The following is a 21,231-nucleotide window of genomic DNA, read 5'->3' as shown; positions in this document are numbered from 1 at the left end:
CTCCTAAGACTTTACGTTTTACAAAATTCCTTATCTATATGGCGCTTTTTTATTTTATTGGTGTTTATTATTTCTCGAGCGTAAGCGAAGGAAATATTGTAATCGAGTCCATCGGACGAATAACCATTTTTATGTTTTCTCGACGTTTCATGACCCGTACAGTACGAAAAAAGCAGTCCCCCATTTCCGTCTGTCTGTCTGTCTGTCTGGTGTCTGTATCCATTTCTATTAGACACGTAATCTCTGAAACTGCTGGACCGATTGTTGTCAAATTTTGTATGTATATTAGAAATATCATGTAGATGCTTAAATTCTAACCAAAATTTAGTTAATCATCCCTACCAACAATTTGATGTCATTTCAATGAATAGTATGATTAAATGTTACACAAAAATATACTTATACACTTTCAGTTTTTTCGCTAAACGTTCAAATTTTCACAAAAACATTTGCAAGGTATAATAACGTTTTATTCACAACACGGTTTGTACGTCTCCGTGCGGTACTGCGATTCGGGGTTCGATGCCGAACTTGGCCCTTTCCTTTTTTTTTCTTGCATTGGTATAACGCTGTGACTACTTTTCTTTTGTGCTGTGACTAGAATTATCCATGTTGATGCCATCATCACAAATTTTTCATTGGTCAAATTAAGAACGAGTCACCCCATTTTCTCGAAAATATGGTCTTTGTATGACTAATAATGATAAAATAAGAATTATAATATTCAAAACATTTTGTTCCATTGTGATGTAATTAATAATTTTCGTCTTGTTTTGGGAAGACAAACTCATTCAAATCAAACTAATTTCTACGTGACATTATTTCAATGTATAAACATAAATAAACACTTGGGCTTCAGATTACTATTACCTAGTGCTGAAGGACAAGGGATGTTATTTATGCCTCTGGTTTTTACTTTACAGTTATCACGAAACGAAAATCTCAAAATCAAATTTTATAATTCTTTTAAAGAGCTTGATTTGTCGAATTGTACTTATAGCCTTCGACCAATTTTTTATTGAACAAATTAAGAACCTCATTTTCTAGAAAAATGTGAAAATAGCCATGTTTTTATTTAATTATGATCAAATATGAATAATAATAATCATATTCAAAACATTTTGTTTCATTGTGGCTTAATTAAAAATTATGTAATAGTATTATCTCCCTTATGCAAATTTCGACCCATTCTTGACGATTTTCGAAATTTAACTAAATACTTCCATGTAGATTTTGGGCCACAGAAGTCACTTCTGGCTTCATTTCTTCGATAACTTCAACCGTTTTTCCAGAATCGTCCATTGAAATATCGCAATTTTCAAAAATTTCGAAAAATCCGAATTTCACACCGAATTTTCTGAAAATATTGCTCCGTAACATGCTATATTTTTGGAATCAGCACGTCGGGATATATATATCTCTGATTTTTTTCTGAATTTTTAGATGACTTTTTCAAAAATGAAATTTTATACTGTGGTAGTACTTGCCAAATAACCTACCCTCTAAAAAAATAAGGGTGGGTGGGCGGGGCTAGTACTTGCCAAGATAAGACTGATTTTGGCAGATGACCCACTCTTCTAAGAAAACAAAGGGTGGGTCGGAGGGGCTAGTACTTATCAAGATGAGACTTATTTTGGCAAATGACCTACATTAAGAAATAAGGGTGGGTGGGTGGGTGGAACTAGTACTTGTTAAAATAAGACTGATTTTGGCAGATGACCCACTGTTCATAGAAAATAAAGGCTGGGTGGGTGGGGCTAGTGCTTGCTAAAAATAAAAAAATTAAAAATCAAAAAATAACAAATTGAAAAATCAGATAAATGAGAAATCGGAAAATTGTACAACTGTATAATCGGAAAATCAAAAAGTAAAATATCGGAAAACTGAAGAAAAATAAATCTTATAAAATCGAATTCGAAATTCCTGTCTTCATTTTTTTTAGTTTTTAGATTTTTCAACTTTTGAATATTTCATTTGATAATTTTTTTGACAATTTTGCAGTTTTTAATTCCAATCTTTTGATTTTTCAAGTTTTAACTTTACAATTTTGGAATTTTTTGATTTTTAATTTTTCAAGGTCTCAAGTTGAAATTTTTCACGATTTGTCATTTTTGGATTTTTTACTAAAAGAACAAATTTATTCGAACCGAAATTTTAAAAAATCGAAAAATCGAAAAATGGATGTTTTAAAGTTACGGTGAACATGGCAATCGCTGATCAAAATTACTTTTTACTCCCTTCCAAAAATTCGGTGACAAAAAATCAAAAATCGAAAATTTAAAAAAATATACCTCTTTTTTCTCGATATTTTTAAAAATCAAATAATTGAGAAATCGGAAAACTGCCACAATTGTAAAATTAAAAAATCGAAAGTTTTTTTCAGTTGCCCAGAAAAATCAAAACTCGAAAGACAGATCAAAAAATCGAAAATTTAAAAAGCGAGAAATTGAATAATTCGAAAGTTGAAAAATCGAAAAACTGAAAAATCTAGTAGTCCTCGCTACGATAAGACTGATTTTGGCAAATGATCTAGTCTGTAAGAAAACAATGGGCGGGTGGGTGGGGCTAGCACTTGCCAAATAACCTACCCGCTAAGAAAATAAAGAATAGGTCATCTGCCAAAATCAGTCTTATTTTGGCAAGTATGAGACTGATTTTTGCAAATGACAGATCCTCTAAGAAAATAAGGGTGGGTGGGCGGGGCTAGTACTTGTTAAAATAAGACTGATTTTAGCAGATGACCCACTCTTCTAAAAAAACAAAGGGTGGGTGGGCGGGGCTAGAACCTTTTCTTAAATTTAACTAAATACTTTTTCTTGTAGATTTCGGGGCGCAGAAGTTACTTTCGGCCTCATTTCTTCGTTAACGTCAACCTTTTTTCCAGAAATTTTTAATACCAGAATTAGTTCATTAATACAGTGCATTGAAACATCACAATTTTTTAAAAATTCAATACATCACGTACAGAAAGATATTGCGTCATTTTTGCAAGTAGGTGCATGTTTTCAAGTTCAGTTCGGATTGCAGAGTTTTTCTTCGGATAAAAGAGATATCGACCTCAACTAGCCTCTGTTCGGATTACTGGATGTTCGGTTAATCGTGGGTTCGGATTATAGAGGTTATACTGTATTTTCCGATAGCGACTCGACTTTCTCCCCGTGTACTGACGATGTTTTCAAGTAGATTTTTAACAACGTCGAAGAATTCAAATACTTTCCCTAAAATAGATTTCAACTCCTAACAATTCTCGAGAAGAGTTCTTCCAATCTGAGTAAATAGTTTTGGTGAAAAAAACATAGCAGTAACGTTATTACTACTTTTTCGAAAGTCAAAATTGCATTGTAATGTTTTATTCAGTAGTTTACCAAGTTAAATACAAAATTCCAGCAAAGTGCGTCACCGATCAGTTTTTCTGCCGCATCAGTCAAAAGTGCGTTCCCTCCGCTCGGCGCTGTGATGGACGAAGCGACTGCATCAACGCCGAAGATGAATGGGATTGCGGTGAGTCATTCCATTACTTTTTAAAAGATTGCACAAAAGCTTTTTCATTACCTTTTCGTTAATGACACAGCACGTTGTTGGTATAATGAGTAGCTAGCGAATCGGTGCCGAAACTAAATAATTTCGAGTGGATTTATCTTTGCAGTCGCCCTTACGGATGGCAGGACATTAGTGTTCGACAGTGATTTACGTCCAAAGCAGAGCATGAAAGGTATAATTACAATCAATCGTTTCGGTGTCTGGAGACCACTCTGCACCAACGCATCCGTCGACAACGCCGCATCTATCGCCGCAAATGTTTGCAATTTGTTAGGCTTTGAAGAATACACAGTTTTCCATAAATTATCCGTGCCAGATAAGCCAGTAAACGCCACAATCGACGGCTTCCAGCGAAACCGTTCCTCATTAGACGAGATCCCTCTTTGCGGTGGCCTCTTTGTCAGATGCTTGAATGTGTCTTTGGACGACAACATACACAAACTCCATCAAGATAACGTTACCAGCCGAGTGGAACTTTACACTTCTCCTTGGAACGCCGTGATTTATTTGGACGGTAAATTTAGATGTACTGGAACGATCCTCAATCCGCACTGGATTATTACAGCCAGAACATGCTTCCAGGATCCATTAGAGTGAGTATTTTTGATTTACGAGGGGCACTCAGGAAAGACTGAGACTGATGCCGCTGCGGTCCTGCACACCAAGCTGCTGCAAAGATCATGAACAGAACGCATAACACATTTTAACCCATCTGGTGAAAGTTGAAGACTTTTAGCCATCTGATTCACTCTTTCCTGTTCCAAATACTTAAACGAGACAATGCACTACGTCAATAAAATTTATGCAGAGTAGACGCTTATATAGCTGTGCTCGTTGGCAAAGGCAAGGCTCATTTGGATGTGGAAGGCCCTCACGAACAAGTAATTTTGATCGATGGCATGGCACTCGTAGAAGAAATCGGAGCGATTGTTTTGCGTAGCCAGCAAAAAATTTGCTTCAACAGATATGTTAAGTCGGCAAGAATAACCGCAAAGTATGTTTTATACACTTACCTCGGTGAATTACCTAACCGCAGTTTTTTGACAGGTCGCGCTTCATTAAAGAACACTGTGTTGCAATTGGTTTTGAGAATAAAAAAAGTCAAATGGTGGTTTTAGAAGCTGAAGAGGAGTGTTCGGTGGGTTTTCGATGTTTCAAGGAAGTATTGGGTCATTGTGAGGTAAAATACGTGGAAGTGTTTGTGTGAATTCGGTAAACTGTTATTTTAATAGCATCGAACACGAGAGCTTTGGAATGGGGTAATCGTTTGTTATTCGAAGGAAGGTTGGTACACGGCTGCCGTTTACGGTGGAGTAAAAGGGCCTTGCGATTTTAGTGGACATAAGTTTCGGGTTATCGATGAAGTTAAAACTCAGCTGGCAATGGGTAAAGAGATTTTAACATTTTGTGGAACAAACGTACTCAAAGTACATAAAATAGATTTTTTTTATGAATCTTAATATATTTAGCTTCTACGTATAATTAACATTAGGCCATTTGGACACATTCTGGGCTATACTTTATTCTTTCTTCCAGCAAAAGCTTAGTCTTTCCGAATCACACATTCATTCTCTATCATTAGAATTATAAATATCTTTAAAATCTATCAACTTATAAATATTAGGCTCAAATGCTTCTATTCCAGATATATATTTATGTCTAAAAAAGACATTTCAAAGCCATCCTGCTTGATTAATCTTTTATTGTATTCACACATGGCATCTTTCTTTACACTTAAGGCTGTTATTACGTTGAGGTCGACAAAAGTAGCACCGACTGGTCAATATCAATAGTAAAATAAAGAATTGTAGCGCTTATGAAAAATTGGTGACAATATTTGTCAAAGATTTTACCCCATATTACATGCATTACTTACATATTATAGGTAAGAGTTTTATAAAATGTTTTAAAAAAGAAAAAATAGGGGTTATTTCTTGTCCGCTTCATCGCAGCAATAGCCTTAAGGCCAGTCGCTACGTTTTCAGAGTGGAATTTTCGGTCTATTTTCAGAATGTAATGTCTCCGTTATTACCAGACTTATAGTTTTGAAATTTTAAATATATAACTTTCTTTATACCGGGTGTCTGGAAAATGGCGGATTAACTCTCCGCTACGCTCTTAACGATCAACTGGTGAGTCTGAAAATAATAGTAAAAAAATTCCTTCTCACATTTTGGTGGAGTTATAATGATTTTAAAATTGGTTCTTTTGCTACGTTTAACAAATAAACAACACATTCAATATCATAATAACTACTAATAAAACTTTTACTTAATATTTCTCTCGCCCATGACCATGTTTAATTACCATTTCAGTTAGAATATGATATGATTGTGTTGTTTTTGTGATCATTTGATAAAATTCCATTTGACAACGTTTGCTGATTTAAAGCGAATCAGTAAGCAGTTAAAAATGTTTGACGTATCAAAAAAGTTTTCAAAACCCTACGTTTAAAATGTTAGCATTTGTTTTTAGGTCCCCTGCTGTTTTATTTTCGGATAAATTTAAAGGAATCTGGTGTTTTGTTGCTGGATGAACTTGAAAAAATCTTTTGAGCTTTTAGTGTATTATTTTTTATGAATTTGAAAAGGTCGTCAGTGTCGCAGTGTTTTTTTTTTAATTCGGGACTCTTTGGTACCCTTGGTGTATTATTTTGGAAGCCCACGGAGATTTTTTTTGTAAATTACTTAAAATAATTTTGGGGGACTTTGTTGTTCTATTTTTGGAAAATTCTGACCTGACCTGGTATTCCTGTTTAGAAAGAATTTGAAAGTGCTTTGGAGCCTCTAGTGTCTTTCCTTATATTAATTTAATTAAATTTCTTAGAGGATACAGCATTTGCCAAAATCAGTATATTATCTAAAGAGGTAGTAGCCCCACCCACCCGCCCTATCTTTTCTTAGAGTGTATCTCATTTGCCAAAATCAGTCTTATCTCAGCAGGAACTAGCCCCGCCCACCCTCCCCTTTCTTAGAGGGTGTGTTATGTACCAAAGTCGGTCTTATTTTAACAGCTACTAACCCCGCTCACTCAACTCTTTTCTATGTCATTTGCTCTTTTCTATGTCTTTAGCAAATGCTAGCCCCGCCCACCCACCCTGTCTTTCTCATTTGCCAAAATCAGTCCTATCTTGAGAGCTACTAGCCCCGCCCACCCACCCTCTCTTTTCGTAGAGGGTATGTTATTCCCAAAATCAGTTTTATCTTAGCAAGTAGTGATGGCTAACCTTTACAAAAAAAAATATCAAAATTTGGAAACATTACCAGCTCACTTACATGCACAAGGCAGGAATTTTGAACATCTTCTCTAGTGTTTGGTTGGTTATGCTTTAAGCTTTAATGGATTTTTCTTTTGTTAGTTTTGTTTTTGTTTATAATTTATAAATGTCTTATTAAATGTTTTTTTATTTATTTAATAATACTACTTGTTGTTATGGTTATTGTCCTAAAAAAAATACAATGTTGATTTCAGTCACCATCGTTACTAAGAAATCAGAAAATAAGCCGGAGGTATTCACGCAGCGTGCAGTATTGCCAATTTTACTTTTATAAAATTACATTTTTTTCGTAATCTACACCATAAAGACTGTTTTTATTTTTTTGGGATTCTTCAAACCCCCGCACATAAATTAACTGAAGAGTTAATCCGCCATTTTCTAGACACCCGGTATAACGGAACGGCAATTTTGTTAAAAACAATTTGTGATCATACTTTCCTTTTAATTGTAGTGAAATTTTTGCATAATGTATTTTTAAAAATCAATATCTCAATTATTAAAGGAAATTTCAGAACACAGTTTTCAACACTGTTTTCAGCTTACAAAACTCGAGAAATCGTACAAGATGTATTATCGACTTTTTTTGTTAGAAACGATACACAGTAAAAAAAAAGCTTGTGTCGTAGAAGTTGCTAACTTTTATTTTTACTATATCTCAGTCCCAACAAATAAAGTCAAAAATAGAAAAAATAGTATGATTTCTAAATTTTTACAAGCTGAAAATAGTGGTGAAAACCCCGTTCCAGAATTACCATAAATAACTGAAATATTGATTTTTACTTCCCGAGCGTAAGCAAAGGAAGTATTGTAATCGAATCCGTCGGCCGACTCTCTACTTTTACGTTTTCTCGATCTTTCATGACCCCTAGAAGACGAAGAAATAGGTCTCCCATTTCCGTCTGTCTGTCCGTCCGTCTGTCCGTCTGTCCGTCTGTTGTCCCGGATTTTTATTAGACAGATAATCTCCGAAAGTACCCGACCGATTGTTGTGAAATTTTGTACTTATATTAAGAATATCATGTAGATGGTAAAACGCTAACCAAAATTTGTCTAATCATCCCCACCACTAATGCGATGACGTCACTTCAAAATTGTACATAGTAAATGGGTTTTCAATTGTATAAAATAACATAGTCCTACACATGTAGTTTACAACTCTGAATCGACTTTTCACCCGAAACGTCCAGATTTTTGGAAAAAAAATCAAAATTATAAAACAACATTTTGAAATTTAATTTTTAATCTGCTAACCAGAATGCTTTGAAATGTTGCAGATGTTTTAAGGCTATAAAGAGGATCATAAATCTTTAGTCAAAAAATATTTGCTTATCCCGTCCAAAAACTTGATGACGTCAGCTCAAAAGTTTGTGGAATAAATCATATCTAAAATGTACAAAATATGATGAGCCTGTACTTGTCATTTATCACTCCATTCATATTTTTTGGATTTGCATATACAGAGTGACTCAAAAAAATTAATGAATGCGTAAATATATTTTATTAATTTAATCAGGAACTACAAAACGGAATGCTCTGACATCTTGCAGATATTTTAAGGTTATAAAGGGCATAATAAATGTTTAGTCAAAATATATTTGCTTATCCCCTCCAAAAACTTGATGACGTCAGCTCGAAAATTTGCCGAATAAATCATATCTAAAATGTACAAAATATGATCAGTCTGTACTTGTGATCTATCACTCCCTTCATATTTTTTGGATTTGCATATACAGGGTGATTCAAGAAAATAAATGAAAGCGTAAATTTATTTTACTGATTTACTCAGGAACTACAAAACCGAATGCTTCGAAATCTTGAAGACATTTTAAAATTATCATAAGCATGGTAAATTTTTGATCAAAACGTATTTGGTCGTCCCCCCTAAAAAATTTATGATGTCACCACAAAATTTTGCTGAAAAAATCCTATCTAAAATGTACAAAATATGGTGAGTCTCTTCTTGTGATTTATCATTCCATTCAAATTTTTTCGATTTGCATATACAGGGTGACTCAAAAAAATTAATGAATGCGTAAATTTATTTTATTGATTTAATCAGGAACTACAAAACCGAATGCTTTGAAATCTTGCAGATGTTTTAAGGTTATAAAGAGCATAATAAATTTTTAGTCAAAATATATTTGGTTATCTTCTACAAAAAACTGATGACGTCAGCTCAAAAGTTTGCCGAATAAATCGTATCTAAAATGTACAAAATATGATGAGTCTGTACTTGTGATTTATCATTCCATTCATATTTTTGGATTTGCATATGCAGGGTGACTCAAAAAAATTAATGAAGGCGTGAATTTATTTTATCGATTTAATCAGGAATTACAAAACCGAATGCTTTGAAATCTTGGGAATATTTTAAAGTTATTATAAGCATGGTAAACTTTTGTTCAAAATGTATTTGTTCATCCCTCCTAAAAAAATTGATGACGTCACCCTTAAATTTTGCTGAATAAATCCTATCTAAAATGCAAAAAATATGATGAGTTTGTACTTGTGATTTATCATTCCATTCATATTTTTTAGATTTTCTTAAGAGGTGGTTCAAAAAAATTAATGAAGTCAATTTATTTTATTGATTAAATTAAAGGCAACACTTATTATTAGTATTACACCCCAACCAACCCAATTTGGTAGACACAAAATTTGTTAAAGGAAAAACTCGGTTGAAACATAAGGGTAGCACGCTTATTTACATCGACTTTAACATTACAGACCTGCATTTGTTTTATGCGTTCACTTGATTCCGCGAATGTGAAATAGACATGTTTATAATCAACCAATTGTGAATTTCACCGTCAAGAATTAAAATAAAACCCAATGTTTTATATAATAAGCGGAAGTCGAAGCAATAAAACCGACGGTCGTTTTGTTTACAGTTTCTCTGTTTGGCTCTCATGTATGCTGTTACGCCTGTCATCTTAAATTAAGAATGTTTATACATACACGATTTTCAGTTGCCTCTGATACGTAGGTATACGTGAGTAAATTGTTTCGTTATTTTATTGATCACTACAAATCAATATTCAAACGACCCAATTCATTTTCCCGAAAATTTGAGAATATAATAATTTTATTCTTAGTATTACACTACATCTATCCCAACTGATATACGTGTCCTTGCAAAAATGTTGATGACGTCATCGCAATTTTTTTTTAAATTCCCACTACAAAAATGTAATGAGAAAAAAAACACAATAGGCATGCAGTCGTCAAGTTTCCGACAGCGAGGGAAGTACTGTATAAACTCTTTAGACCAATTTTTTAAAATACGTGATGCAAAAATTTCAACAAAATTTAACATACATAAGGTAATAAATTGTTAAAAAAACTGCTCTCGCAGTTATACATATAGTGAAATTTGTTGATAAGTTATATTTAAAATTTTAGAACAATAAGTGTGTAAATAATGGAGATATTACATTTTGAAAATATATTGACAACACCATAAGAACCAAACGTAGCGACTTTTCTTAAGATGTCAATTTTTGTAAACTATGAACCTATATACATAATACTATAATAACACAGTTTTTTTCTTCAGATTCTTTTGCTCTTCCTCATTTTCCGCGGCTTCCAAATTTTCGGTTTTAACCCCATTTTGTTTTCTCGATTTTTACTATTGTATTTATTTAAAAAATATATAACTATTTTTTCAATTTGTCGCTTGGAGCTGTGCATCTTGGATCGGATTTATAAATATACGTTTTAGTTTAATATAATTTAATTATTTATTTCTGTTTTTATATTGAGAGTTATTATCTTAACGCCAAATTTGTGTCAAGTTGCAAAACGCAAGTTTTATACAAATTCAAACACAAGGTTTTTTCAACATTGGAAAATATTGTAATTATTATTTTAATGATCCAAGAGTCGTAGTCACTTTACACAATAACATCACTTCGGGTACTCATAAGGACATACTTTCAGGGACAAAAATTTGTTTAGCCTTACGTCATCTAAAATTTTTTGTAGATCAATCTTACCCAAAGTATGCGAAATATTAGGGGTCTAATTCATTTGAAGTGCAATTTTTTGCGAAAAAACGGAAAAAAAAACAAAAATGTGCAACGTAATTTTAAAATTTGGTTTTCATTTCTTCTATTTTTCTTTATTTTTTCAATTTTTCGATTATTCAATTGATTTTATTATTTTTCTTATTTTCAACATGAGATTTTTCAATTTTTCGATTTTCAATTTTTGGGTTTTTCAACTTTTAAATACATATTCGGTTTTTGATTTCTTCAATTTTGGATTTTGCAATTTTTCGTTTTTTCAATTTTTCGATTTGCAATTTTTCAAGTTTTTATATTCCTGTTTCTTCAATTTTTATATTTTGTAGTTTTTCGATTTAAAATTTCTAGAGTATCCAGATTTCAATTTTTCAATTCTTTATATCATTAATTCACACTTTTGATTTGTAATTTTTCGTTTCAGTCTTTTATGTTCTTCATGTTTCCAATATTTCGTTTCTTCAATTTTTCGAATATTTGTTGTTTCTTCAATTTCACGATATGCAACTACGAATTTTCATTTTTGAAAATTTTCAAATTTATGATTTTCCGATTTTTCGATGAGTTTCTGGAGTTTTTACTTTTTAATTCGATTTTTATTTTCTTTATTTGTTTCTATTTTTCGATTATTCAAAGTCCTGATTTTATTCTTTTTCTTTTTTTCAACACGAAATTTTTCAATTTTTCGATTTACAATTTTTTTTAAATATTCGATTTTTGATTTCTTCAATTTTTCGATTTGAAATTTTTCAATTTTCATCTTTTTGTTTCTTCAATTTCACGATCAACTCCTCGAATTTTCATTTTTAAGTTTTTTAAGTTTTTGATTTTCCAACTTTTGTTTCAGTTTTTATATTTTGCGATTTTCGGTTTAAGTTTCTCTGGTTTTCAAATTTTTAATTTTTCGATTTACAATTTACCTAAATTTAGTGATCATACCACAAAAACCAAATATTATTTTTTACCTTCTTTAGAAACTCGATCACCTCAAAAAATGAATGGCTAATTTCAGGTTTGTTCGACGTTTCATAGTTCCTAGAATATAACGTACATGTCTTGAATGCAACCATTTTCTCAAAAATTAACAGAAACATGTGTAAACCCAATAAAGACAATATATAGCCTTTTACTTCTCGAGTGTAAGCTGTGGAAGTATTGCAATAGGCTGCATCCAAAGAATGGCTACTTTAATGTTTTCTCTACGTTTAATGACCTCTAGGGTACGAATCAGTAAGTCCCACGTATCCTTCTGTTTGTGTCGATTTTTATTAGAGAATAATCTCCGAAAGTATGGAACCGATTGTTGTCAAATTTTATATGTATGTTAAGAATGTCATAGATGTTACAGAGCTAGCAAAAATTTGTCTGGTCACATCCACCGACAATTTGATAGCGTCTACCTAAAACTTTTTTAGTAGACGCCATTTAAATTTTATCAAATAACATATACTTGTACTTGTGGTTTACGAATCAGCCTTGAGTTTTCACTCTTTTACACAAATTTTGACAACCTTTTATAGAAATATAAACGGCATGGGACTCACAACTGAATAGCACAGAGGCCAGCGCTCCCGATTCATGGGGGCGGAACTTATTTTTCTTAACCTCTGACTCTTATGACGTGTCATGACTTCTAGAGTACCAAAAAAGTGGTCCTCCGTTTCTGTCTGTTTGTCTTTCAGCCTGTCTGGTGTCTGTGTCCATTTTTATTAGACGCGTAATCTCCGAAACTACCGAACCGATTGTTGTCAAATTTTGTATGCATATTAGGAATATACTATAGCGCTTAAACGCTAACAAAAATTTGGCTAAATATCCCCACCGCCAAAGGGATGACGCCTTCTTCAAAATTTGTAATAGTATATATTTTTTTTAATGAGATACTCCTACACTTGTGATGTGTGAATTCGTGTCGAATTTTCACCCTAGAGATCCAGATTTTTGGAAAAAGTTCAAAACTGTATAACAATATTTTGCAATTTAACTTTGGAACTGCAAAACCGAATTCTCTGGAATGTAAATTGTAAATATGTTAGGTTATCGTAATCAGGGTAAATCGTTAAGCAAAATTTATTCGTCTATTCCCTCCCAAAAAAATTGACGTCATCTCAAAATTTTGCCTAATAAATCCTCTTTGAAATATGCAAAATATGTTGACTGTATACTTGTGGTTTATCAACGCACTCATGTTTTTAGAATTACTTATACAGGATGACTCAATAAACTAATGAAAGAGTCAATTTATTTTATCGATTAAATCAGGAACTGCGCGACCGAATACTTTGAAATCTTGCAGAAGTTGTAAACTTAATCGTAAGCATGGTACATGTTTTTATCCCCCTCTAAAAATTGATGACGTCATCTTAAAATTTTGCCAAATAAATTGATGATAAGTCAATACTTGTGGTTTATCCCTGCATCAAAAGTTTTTAAATTTATTATACAGGGTGACTCATAAAAAAATTGAAATCGGGAACGGCTCACTCCATTTTCTGGGGAATTTGGGCATATAATATTGTTATTATTAGTATTATACTTCACCTATCCAAAGTGATATAGTGTCGTTTCAAATATGTTGATAACATTATCACAAAATTTTGTTAAGGGAAAACTCATTTGAAATCTATGCTAAGCACGCCTTTTTACATTTATTTTTACGTAACATACATATCTTTGTTTTAACTCATAAGGAAAAGGATTCTCATTAAAAAAAAAACAAAATTCGCATGGGAATCGAACTTCATAATTTTCTAAAAAGTTGAGTATGTTTTATTATACTTCAGGGGCGAGGGAAGTTCTGACGAAATAACCTTCGACCAATTTTTGAAGAAAAGCTTTATTTTGTAAAATGTCTGGTGGCTAAACCACTTCTTCTACGAGTAATAAAGATCAGTTTATATTCTGCAACTTTTAATAATAATAATAATACAACAAGACTTCATAAAACTACCAAATTTTTAGTTTTCTGTCTTATTTTTGTGTAGGGAATTTTTTGAAATTACCCACATAACATCAAATTTAAATATCACAGTCGGAGTGGGATTAGAACCCACGTCTCCCACCTGCCTGGCGGGTATTCTAACCACTGAACTATCTATCCAAGTCATATTGTGTAGCGACAATATGTTTGGTGATATTTTCATAACAGTTGAAAGAACAACTATTTTCAAAAATAAAAAACGCACCAAAGTGTGTACGGGAAAATTCAAAAATATGAAATTGGAAAATTCAAAAACATAGTATTTAGTGTCCTGATAAGGAGAAAGACTAAGTACAATTCAAAAGCGTGCTAAAAATAAAGCAAAATGTTTAAACTGAAAACCAGTAAAGGGAATAATTTGTGATAACGATTCAGAAGGACACTTTGTCATACATATAGGTACTGAATTTGAACTAAAAAATGTAAAGTCATTTAAAGTGGTAGAATTGTAATAATGTAAATCACTAGACAGATGTCACACATTGTGGTGAAGATTTTTTAAAAATTGTGTAGAGTTCAGTTATCGCTTATTATGTCTGATTTTTGTCCCTTCATTTTCATTAAGGCCTTTTTAATTTGTCGGATGTCTAGTATTCTTGATAACCACCCTATGACTATGTGGACCCATGTCTCCCATTTGACAGGCGGGTACACTGACCACTATACTATCAGGTGCGGTTCCATACATTCCTGCCTTTGTTCTATTTTCTTATTCTTGTATTCTCGATTTTTTGTGAATTTTAATCCTTAAATTTTCATTAAATATCTAATTTCTCCTTTATAACTGTTTGATAATTATTATGAAAAGATATTGAGTAATTCATTAACAGTGTAATTTTCGTAAGTACTTCGTATAATTGTTATTAATGGAAAATAAATGATACACTGTCTTATTAATTCTCTGCAGCAAAATAGTGCCAAACTTTTAGCATTAGGGTGTTAATATTTACATATTTTAGGCAACGACCTTCAACTTTTCGTAAATTCTACAGAATGTAAAAGTTTCCGATGTTTCTTAGGCCAGTGTATAAAAAATCACACTCTGTGTGATGGAATATCAGATTGTCGAAACGGGGAAGACGAGGAACTAGATTTCTGTACACGTCTAGAGCACGAGTGCCATCTATCGACCAACTGTACGAAGCTTCCAGGTAAGTTCTGCGCAGAAAGTTGTACAAATAACAGTTAAATACAGCTACGCAACGCTAGAGTGCAGCAGAAATCCCGTTTGCAATTTTAAAGAGTGCCAAGAATAAAAAACTACATATAACTGTTACGCAACCAACAATACTTGCGATTTTTTTTCTAGACACGTGTATAAACCATAATACAATATTTTAGCTTGCGACTGGACGGACTTTAAATGTAGAAACGGCAAATGCATTCCGAAATCGTCGTTTTGTGACACGATTAATGATTGCGGGGACAATTACGACGAGCCGGAAGAGTGTTCATGCAGAACATATTTGGAAACAGTCCATCCTGAAAAAATTTGCGACGGTACGTTAAACTGTCGGGACCGAGGCGACGAGAAAAACTGTCCTTGTCAATTCCCAACGAATATCACCTGTGGCGAGTAAGACAGTTTTTAATAATATATTTATTACTACAATTTATCCTAGTCGAAATAATTGCGCTTTTAATAAACGGTTGCGAGGTATTCCCTCGAGGCGTCCGAGATATTTTCACAGGCATTAACACACTCATTTCGTGTTATTAACGTTAATAAAAAGAGTTTTTCCAGAACGGATCTGTGCATTTCACAAGAGATGTTGTGTGACGGATTCAGAGATTGTCCGGATGGCGAAGACGAAAGTCCGTGTTATTCATTGAAGACCAGTTTAAGGAGGTAATTCAACTAGATCTTGTTTTATCTAGTGTATTCATCGCCTGCTAATTATTCCCTTCGTAGCATGCATAGTGGGGAAGTCTTGAAACGTACCGCAGGCGTTTGGCATTCCGGTTGTTTCGCACGAAACCTTACCACGACGAAGTTGGAACAGATCTGCCAAAGACTGGGCTTCTCTGGGAGCAGCGCTAGAGCTCTAGAAGCACCTAAAGGCACCCATAATTCAGCGAGGAAGCCTATAATAGACCGTTTCGACGTCGTATGGATTCGAGGAGGCGAAGAAAGTGGACGCTGGCTACAAATGAGAACAGGAAATGAGCCTTACGTGAAATTTATGGAAGACGCTAACTGCTACAAATTGTTCATAACCTGCTTGTAGCTACCGTCTCTATTAAATAATGTTCAGACCCTAGTTCCACTTTACTAAACGATGCGCGCTTTCGGGTAACCCGATTTTTCGGTTTCCCGAATCGTGGTACCCTCATAGGTCACCTTTGCCTACATTTTGGCATTACGGGTGAGCATGTCGATTAGCATTTTATGAACGCGGGTTATTTACACACCGATTTAGTCAGTGCTTGGAGTATTGGGCGGCCATCGACCTGAGAAACCGTTGAGCGACCAGGGCCAGGAATGTTGCTGTATGTTCTGCAAGAAGTATACTCTCTCTATACCTCGTCTTTTACCGGTTCCCTCAATCTCTCCAAGATATGTTGGTCAAGGAGGACCGTCGACGTTTATATTCTATATGTCGCAAAATTGGCCCATCATGCCGTGCGTAATTGCTTGCGGACAGATGGGCCGAGGACGACCCAATTCGGGGAACCTACCTGTTCGAGCCCGAGCACGAGTTATTTTTAAAATGACTAGGACGAAATATAAAACACGAAAACTGCATGTGAAATAAATTTTAAATTTATGAAATAACCACAATTTCCGTATCGTGCATTTTGTCAAAAATGAGCAGCACTTATTATTATTTTTTAAATTATGCAGATTGCCGACCTTCACCAGAAAGGTTTAATTTTGAGCAACAATTTATGGAAGATAATCCTGATTTCTATCTTCCCTCGCAAAAAGTTTTCTAGAGAAAGTACCCAACAATGAAGTACGAATCGGTCCCCCAAACTTTCGCATTATTAAAATTCGGCCAATTATATTATTATTTTTCAAACATTCGATAACATTCATTCACAATTCTTGTACACCTAATTAGAAGCTTGTGAATGCTTGCTTCAAGCCATAACTTGACAAAAGTTATTAACAAGTCAAAGTCATTATTTTCTCAGTGCAAAAAAAATTCCCCAACACTGTGTTTTGAACATTTAAAGTCACTTTTAAGACAACATTACAACTACTTCTTGTCAAACAGATTACTTTTATCTGTAATATATTTTCAGATCCAACATGTTGTAGAAACATTAAGAAATAACCTTTTTGTTTTTTGTAAGGGAGATGATATTTGAAGTTAGGTCACAATGAGCAAAACTTTCTCCTGGCCTTCTTCATAATCGCTTACGATTGTCAGCAGCACACAGAGAAAGACCAGATTCGTCTGTGAAAAAACATGTGTCCAGACTTGATATAATTTCACTTGAAAATGAACCCTCTTGTAACTAGTTTTGAAAACTGACCAAAAACTGATTCCCAAAATCTTGTTTTCTAATTCTATTTCTACTTTTCTTTTGTTCCATGTTAAGTTCGTCATTTTGTGTAGTACGTCTTTACCTAATACTGTTTTCCGTTAAATTAACAGTTTTCTTGCCTTCTACTAGTTATATCGTCATTCATCAATTAGCGTTAAGTTTCCGTCTTGGTCCTTTATAGTTTATAAACTTCTGTGTTTGTCGTTTCTTAAGGTTTTTTAAGGTTCTGGTTAGGAGTTTGGCGTTTCTTAGGTTATCTTCTTACACTTTTAGACCAAATTGCTACTATGATAACTTTTTTTCTACTTTAATTTTTTCTCCAACTTTGATTTTCCAAGCGTAAGCGAAGGAAGTATTGAATATGATCCCTCTGACGAATGGTTAATTTCATGTTTTTTCGACGTTTCATGACCTCTAGAGTATAGAAAAGCAGATCCTGCGTTTCCGCCTATTTGCCGTCTGTCTGTGTGTCACTTGTGTCAATTTTTATTAAATAGATAATCTCGGAAACTGCCTATTTGTATTTTAGGTATATCGTGTACATGGTAAAAAACAACCAATTTGATGACGTAATCTCAAAATTTTGCATGGTAAACGTGATTTTAATTTTATGAAATAACATATTCTAATATTTGTGGTATATGACTCCGTTTTGTTTTTTTAATCTAGAGATCCAGACAAAATATTCTGAATCTAGGTAGTCTAAGAACTAGAAGTATTTAAAAGCACCTTATCATATTTATTATTATTTACAAGTTCATTTTTCAATAGTCAATATTAATTTAAACATACCAGGCTGTTTTGTGATGTATGTATTTAATTTTCAAAAATTATTTTTCACTTTATTTATAATAGCAGTAACAACAGTGACGAATTTGTTTTAAATAAAAAGGGATAGCAAGAGCGGATGAAGTTCCGTTTAAATAAAATTAAACCAATTATTGTACTTTTGATAAAACTGTTTCATTTTTTGGTTTAAAGCACTTTTCCATTTTTTTTTTAATTTCGTCTTTGGTGTCCTGGTCCCATCAAGCAACACTGTTTACATACTTAATATTTTTGGATCTACCAGAATTCTTCTAAATTCTTCATCTGCCTCCATTCATTGCTGATAAACTTATCGTCTCCGTATGGTTTCTTTTTCTCTTAATTTCTAAATCTTTATAGTTGTTTTGTTCATGTGTTGGTGCTCTGTATACAAGCGAAATATTAATTTTGATTCTACTGGAAGACATGTGCGCAGATGTCTTTAAGGAGTGATCTGAAACTAAACTTATACTCAACCCACCACCAAATAACGTGATTGTAATGGACATTCCAATAAAAAAATTAAGAAATTTCGATAGAACTTCCCTCTCCCTTGAAGTACATTTTAAATTCCAATGAGGCACAAGGGTGAAAAATGAGAAATATATAAAGTTGGAACCAACGGCAATTTTCTTTTATCAGTACATCTTTAACTTCAATTGTTTATGTTTATATATCAAAAGAATGCGATGATTAAACATGTAATCTGCCTGATTGGGACGATTTTGTCTCTCAAACAGAGGAGGTAACTAAAATCATTGATCAAGCTACAATAATGAGACAAAACGCCGAATATTATTTTGAGTAAGTAGCTGGTATTATGATCAAATATAATAATAATTGATTGCTTTTTCAAATTAAATTACACAAACACAAATAAGTGTGAACCCAAGAGATAACTCTTACAATTAGAAGAAATTGTCTAACTACAGATACACATCATCATTTCATTTAGAATTTGAAAAAAAAACTTCCATTGTGTAACAACTTAAATGTAATAAAAGCGACTTTATTTTTGACTTAAAAGTGAACATATTTAATGCTTGTTTAATTTTTTTGAGCAAATTATTAAAAATGTACAGATATTGTAATCTAAATCTCTTTGAAAGTACATAGTGTTATAATCACTTTCAAGTGCTCGAGACTTTTAAAGGCGCAGATCTCTGAACTCTTGCCTGCATAATTGTTTCCCTTTTAATCCAGTCAGAATTCGTATGGTCCATTTAACAATTCTTATTTTATTATTATTAAATATAGGCGGACGCAACATTACTGTATTCTCAAATTTTCGAGAAAATGCGAAGATAACTCGTTGTTAATTTGATCAATAAAAAATTAGAGAGTGATTAATTTTATTAAATTTATTTTTGTAATCGAGTCCGTCGACCGACAATCTACTTTTACGTTTTCTTTTAGGTCTCCCGTTTCCATCTGTCTGTCTATTTGTCCTTCTGTCCGTCTGTCCGTCTGTCTGTCCGTCCATCTGTTTGCCGTCCCGTACAGATAATCTCCGAAACTACTGGGCCGATTGTTGTCCAATTTTGTATTTATATTAGGAATATCATGTAGATGGTAAAACACTAACCAAAATTTGTCTAATCATCCCCACCAATAATGTGATGACGTTACTTCAAAATTATACATAGTAAATAAATGTGTTTTAAATTGTATAAAATAACATAATCCAACCCATGTAGTCTATGACTCCAAATTGAATTCTTACCCGAAACATCCAGATTTTTGAAAAAAAAAGATCAAAATGAGGAAACAACCTTTTGCTATTTGACCCAAAAAATTTAATGAATGCGTAAATTTAGTTTATTGATTTAGATTTAAGATCAGGAACTGCAAAACCGAATGCTTTGATATTATGGAGATGTTTTAAGGTTATCATAATCATGGTAAATTTTTGATCATCCCCCCTAAAAAAATTGATGACGTTACCTCAAAATATTTCTGAATAAATCATATCTTAAATGTGCAAAATATGATCAGTCAATACTTGTAATTTATCATTCCATTAATATTTTTTAGATTTTCTTATACGCGGTGACTCAAAAAAAAAATGAATCAGTCAATTTATGTTATTCATTAAATCAAGAATTGCAAAACTGAATACTTTGAAATCTTGCAGACGTTATTCTAAGCATGGTAACCTTTTAATCAAAATGTATCTGTGGACCAACCCCAAAAAACTTATGACGTCATCTAAAAATTTTGCCGAATAAATCCTATCTAAAATGTACAAAATAGGATCAGTCTATACTTGTAATTTATCATTTCATTCATATTTTTTAAATTTGCTTATACACGGTGACTAATCAGTCAAGTCATTTTGTTCTTGTACTATTTTGCTATTATCTAGGTATACCTACTTTTTGGGTAAAAAGAACCGAGTATGCTTACTTAATTAATTGCTCCTCTCTTCTGTGTTGAAGAGACATAATCAATCAAATGTCAGTTTCTTTTAATACATATGCATGCATGTAATGCCACCGTTACGTACTTCAATGCCGGCGCTGATACGATATCACGTGTTAATGGTCGAATTCTTTCGAAGCATAAACGTAAACAAAACATATAAGTTAAACAAGTACTTTGTATTAAGAATACATTGTTTCCCACTGATTATTGGCTTTAAATATAATTCATATTGTCCACTTTTGTTCAGACCGTCTTCTTGGAATTTACACCCTCGAGTCGCAGGGAATGAGGGGGTGTTATTTACCCTTCTGAAACCAGGGAAGTCGTAATAACCTTCGACCAATTTTTTCTAATGAAAAAACAGCCGCATTTTACGAACTGAGCCACGTTAGTTGATACACGATTGTAAACTATGCCCCTAAAGAAGAAGGCGGATTAAACAATAAACAAATATAATATGGAATAATAAACAAAATCAAGGTAGATTCGTAAACCACAAATACAGGGGTATATTATTTCATACAATTTTGGTAATGTTATTTATACAATATAATGAGCACATGTCTTGGGGATGAATAGCAAAATTTTGGTACGTTTTACCATCTATATAATATTCCTAATATGGATACAAAATTTTACAACAATCGACATAGTAGTTTTGGAGATTATATGTCCATTAGCGC

At 33.0% G+C, this 21,231-nt stretch overlaps 1 protein-coding gene across 1 annotated transcript; it reads left to right on the top strand.

Moving 5' to 3' along the window:
* Positions 1 to 3,344: 3,344 nt before the first annotated feature.
* Positions 3,345 to 16,072, top strand: LOC135128816 (serine protease nudel-like). The gene is made up of 9 exons (XM_064055895.1): positions 3,345 to 3,501; positions 3,647 to 4,133; positions 4,349 to 4,534; positions 4,588 to 4,720; positions 4,773 to 4,926; positions 14,782 to 14,973; positions 15,164 to 15,398; positions 15,567 to 15,671; positions 15,735 to 16,072. The coding sequence occupies exons 1-9, from the start codon at positions 3,345 to 3,347 to the stop codon at positions 16,048 to 16,050; spliced, it is 1,965 nt and encodes a 654-aa protein (XP_063911965.1). The 3' UTR covers positions 16,051 to 16,072.
* The last annotated feature ends 5,159 nt before the right edge of the window (positions 16,073 to 21,231 follow it).

Source organism: Zophobas morio, unplaced genomic scaffold, assembly GCF_036711695.1.
Source record: "Zophobas morio isolate AGI-343-1 ecotype UQ-CSIRO unplaced genomic scaffold, CSIRO_AGI_Zmor_V1 ptg000014l, whole genome shotgun sequence".
In the NCBI taxonomy this organism is placed as follows: domain Eukaryota; kingdom Metazoa; phylum Arthropoda; class Insecta; order Coleoptera; family Tenebrionidae; genus Zophobas; species Zophobas morio.
Note: the sequence above shows the minus strand (reverse complement) of the source record. Positions and strands in the feature narration are given on the sequence as shown.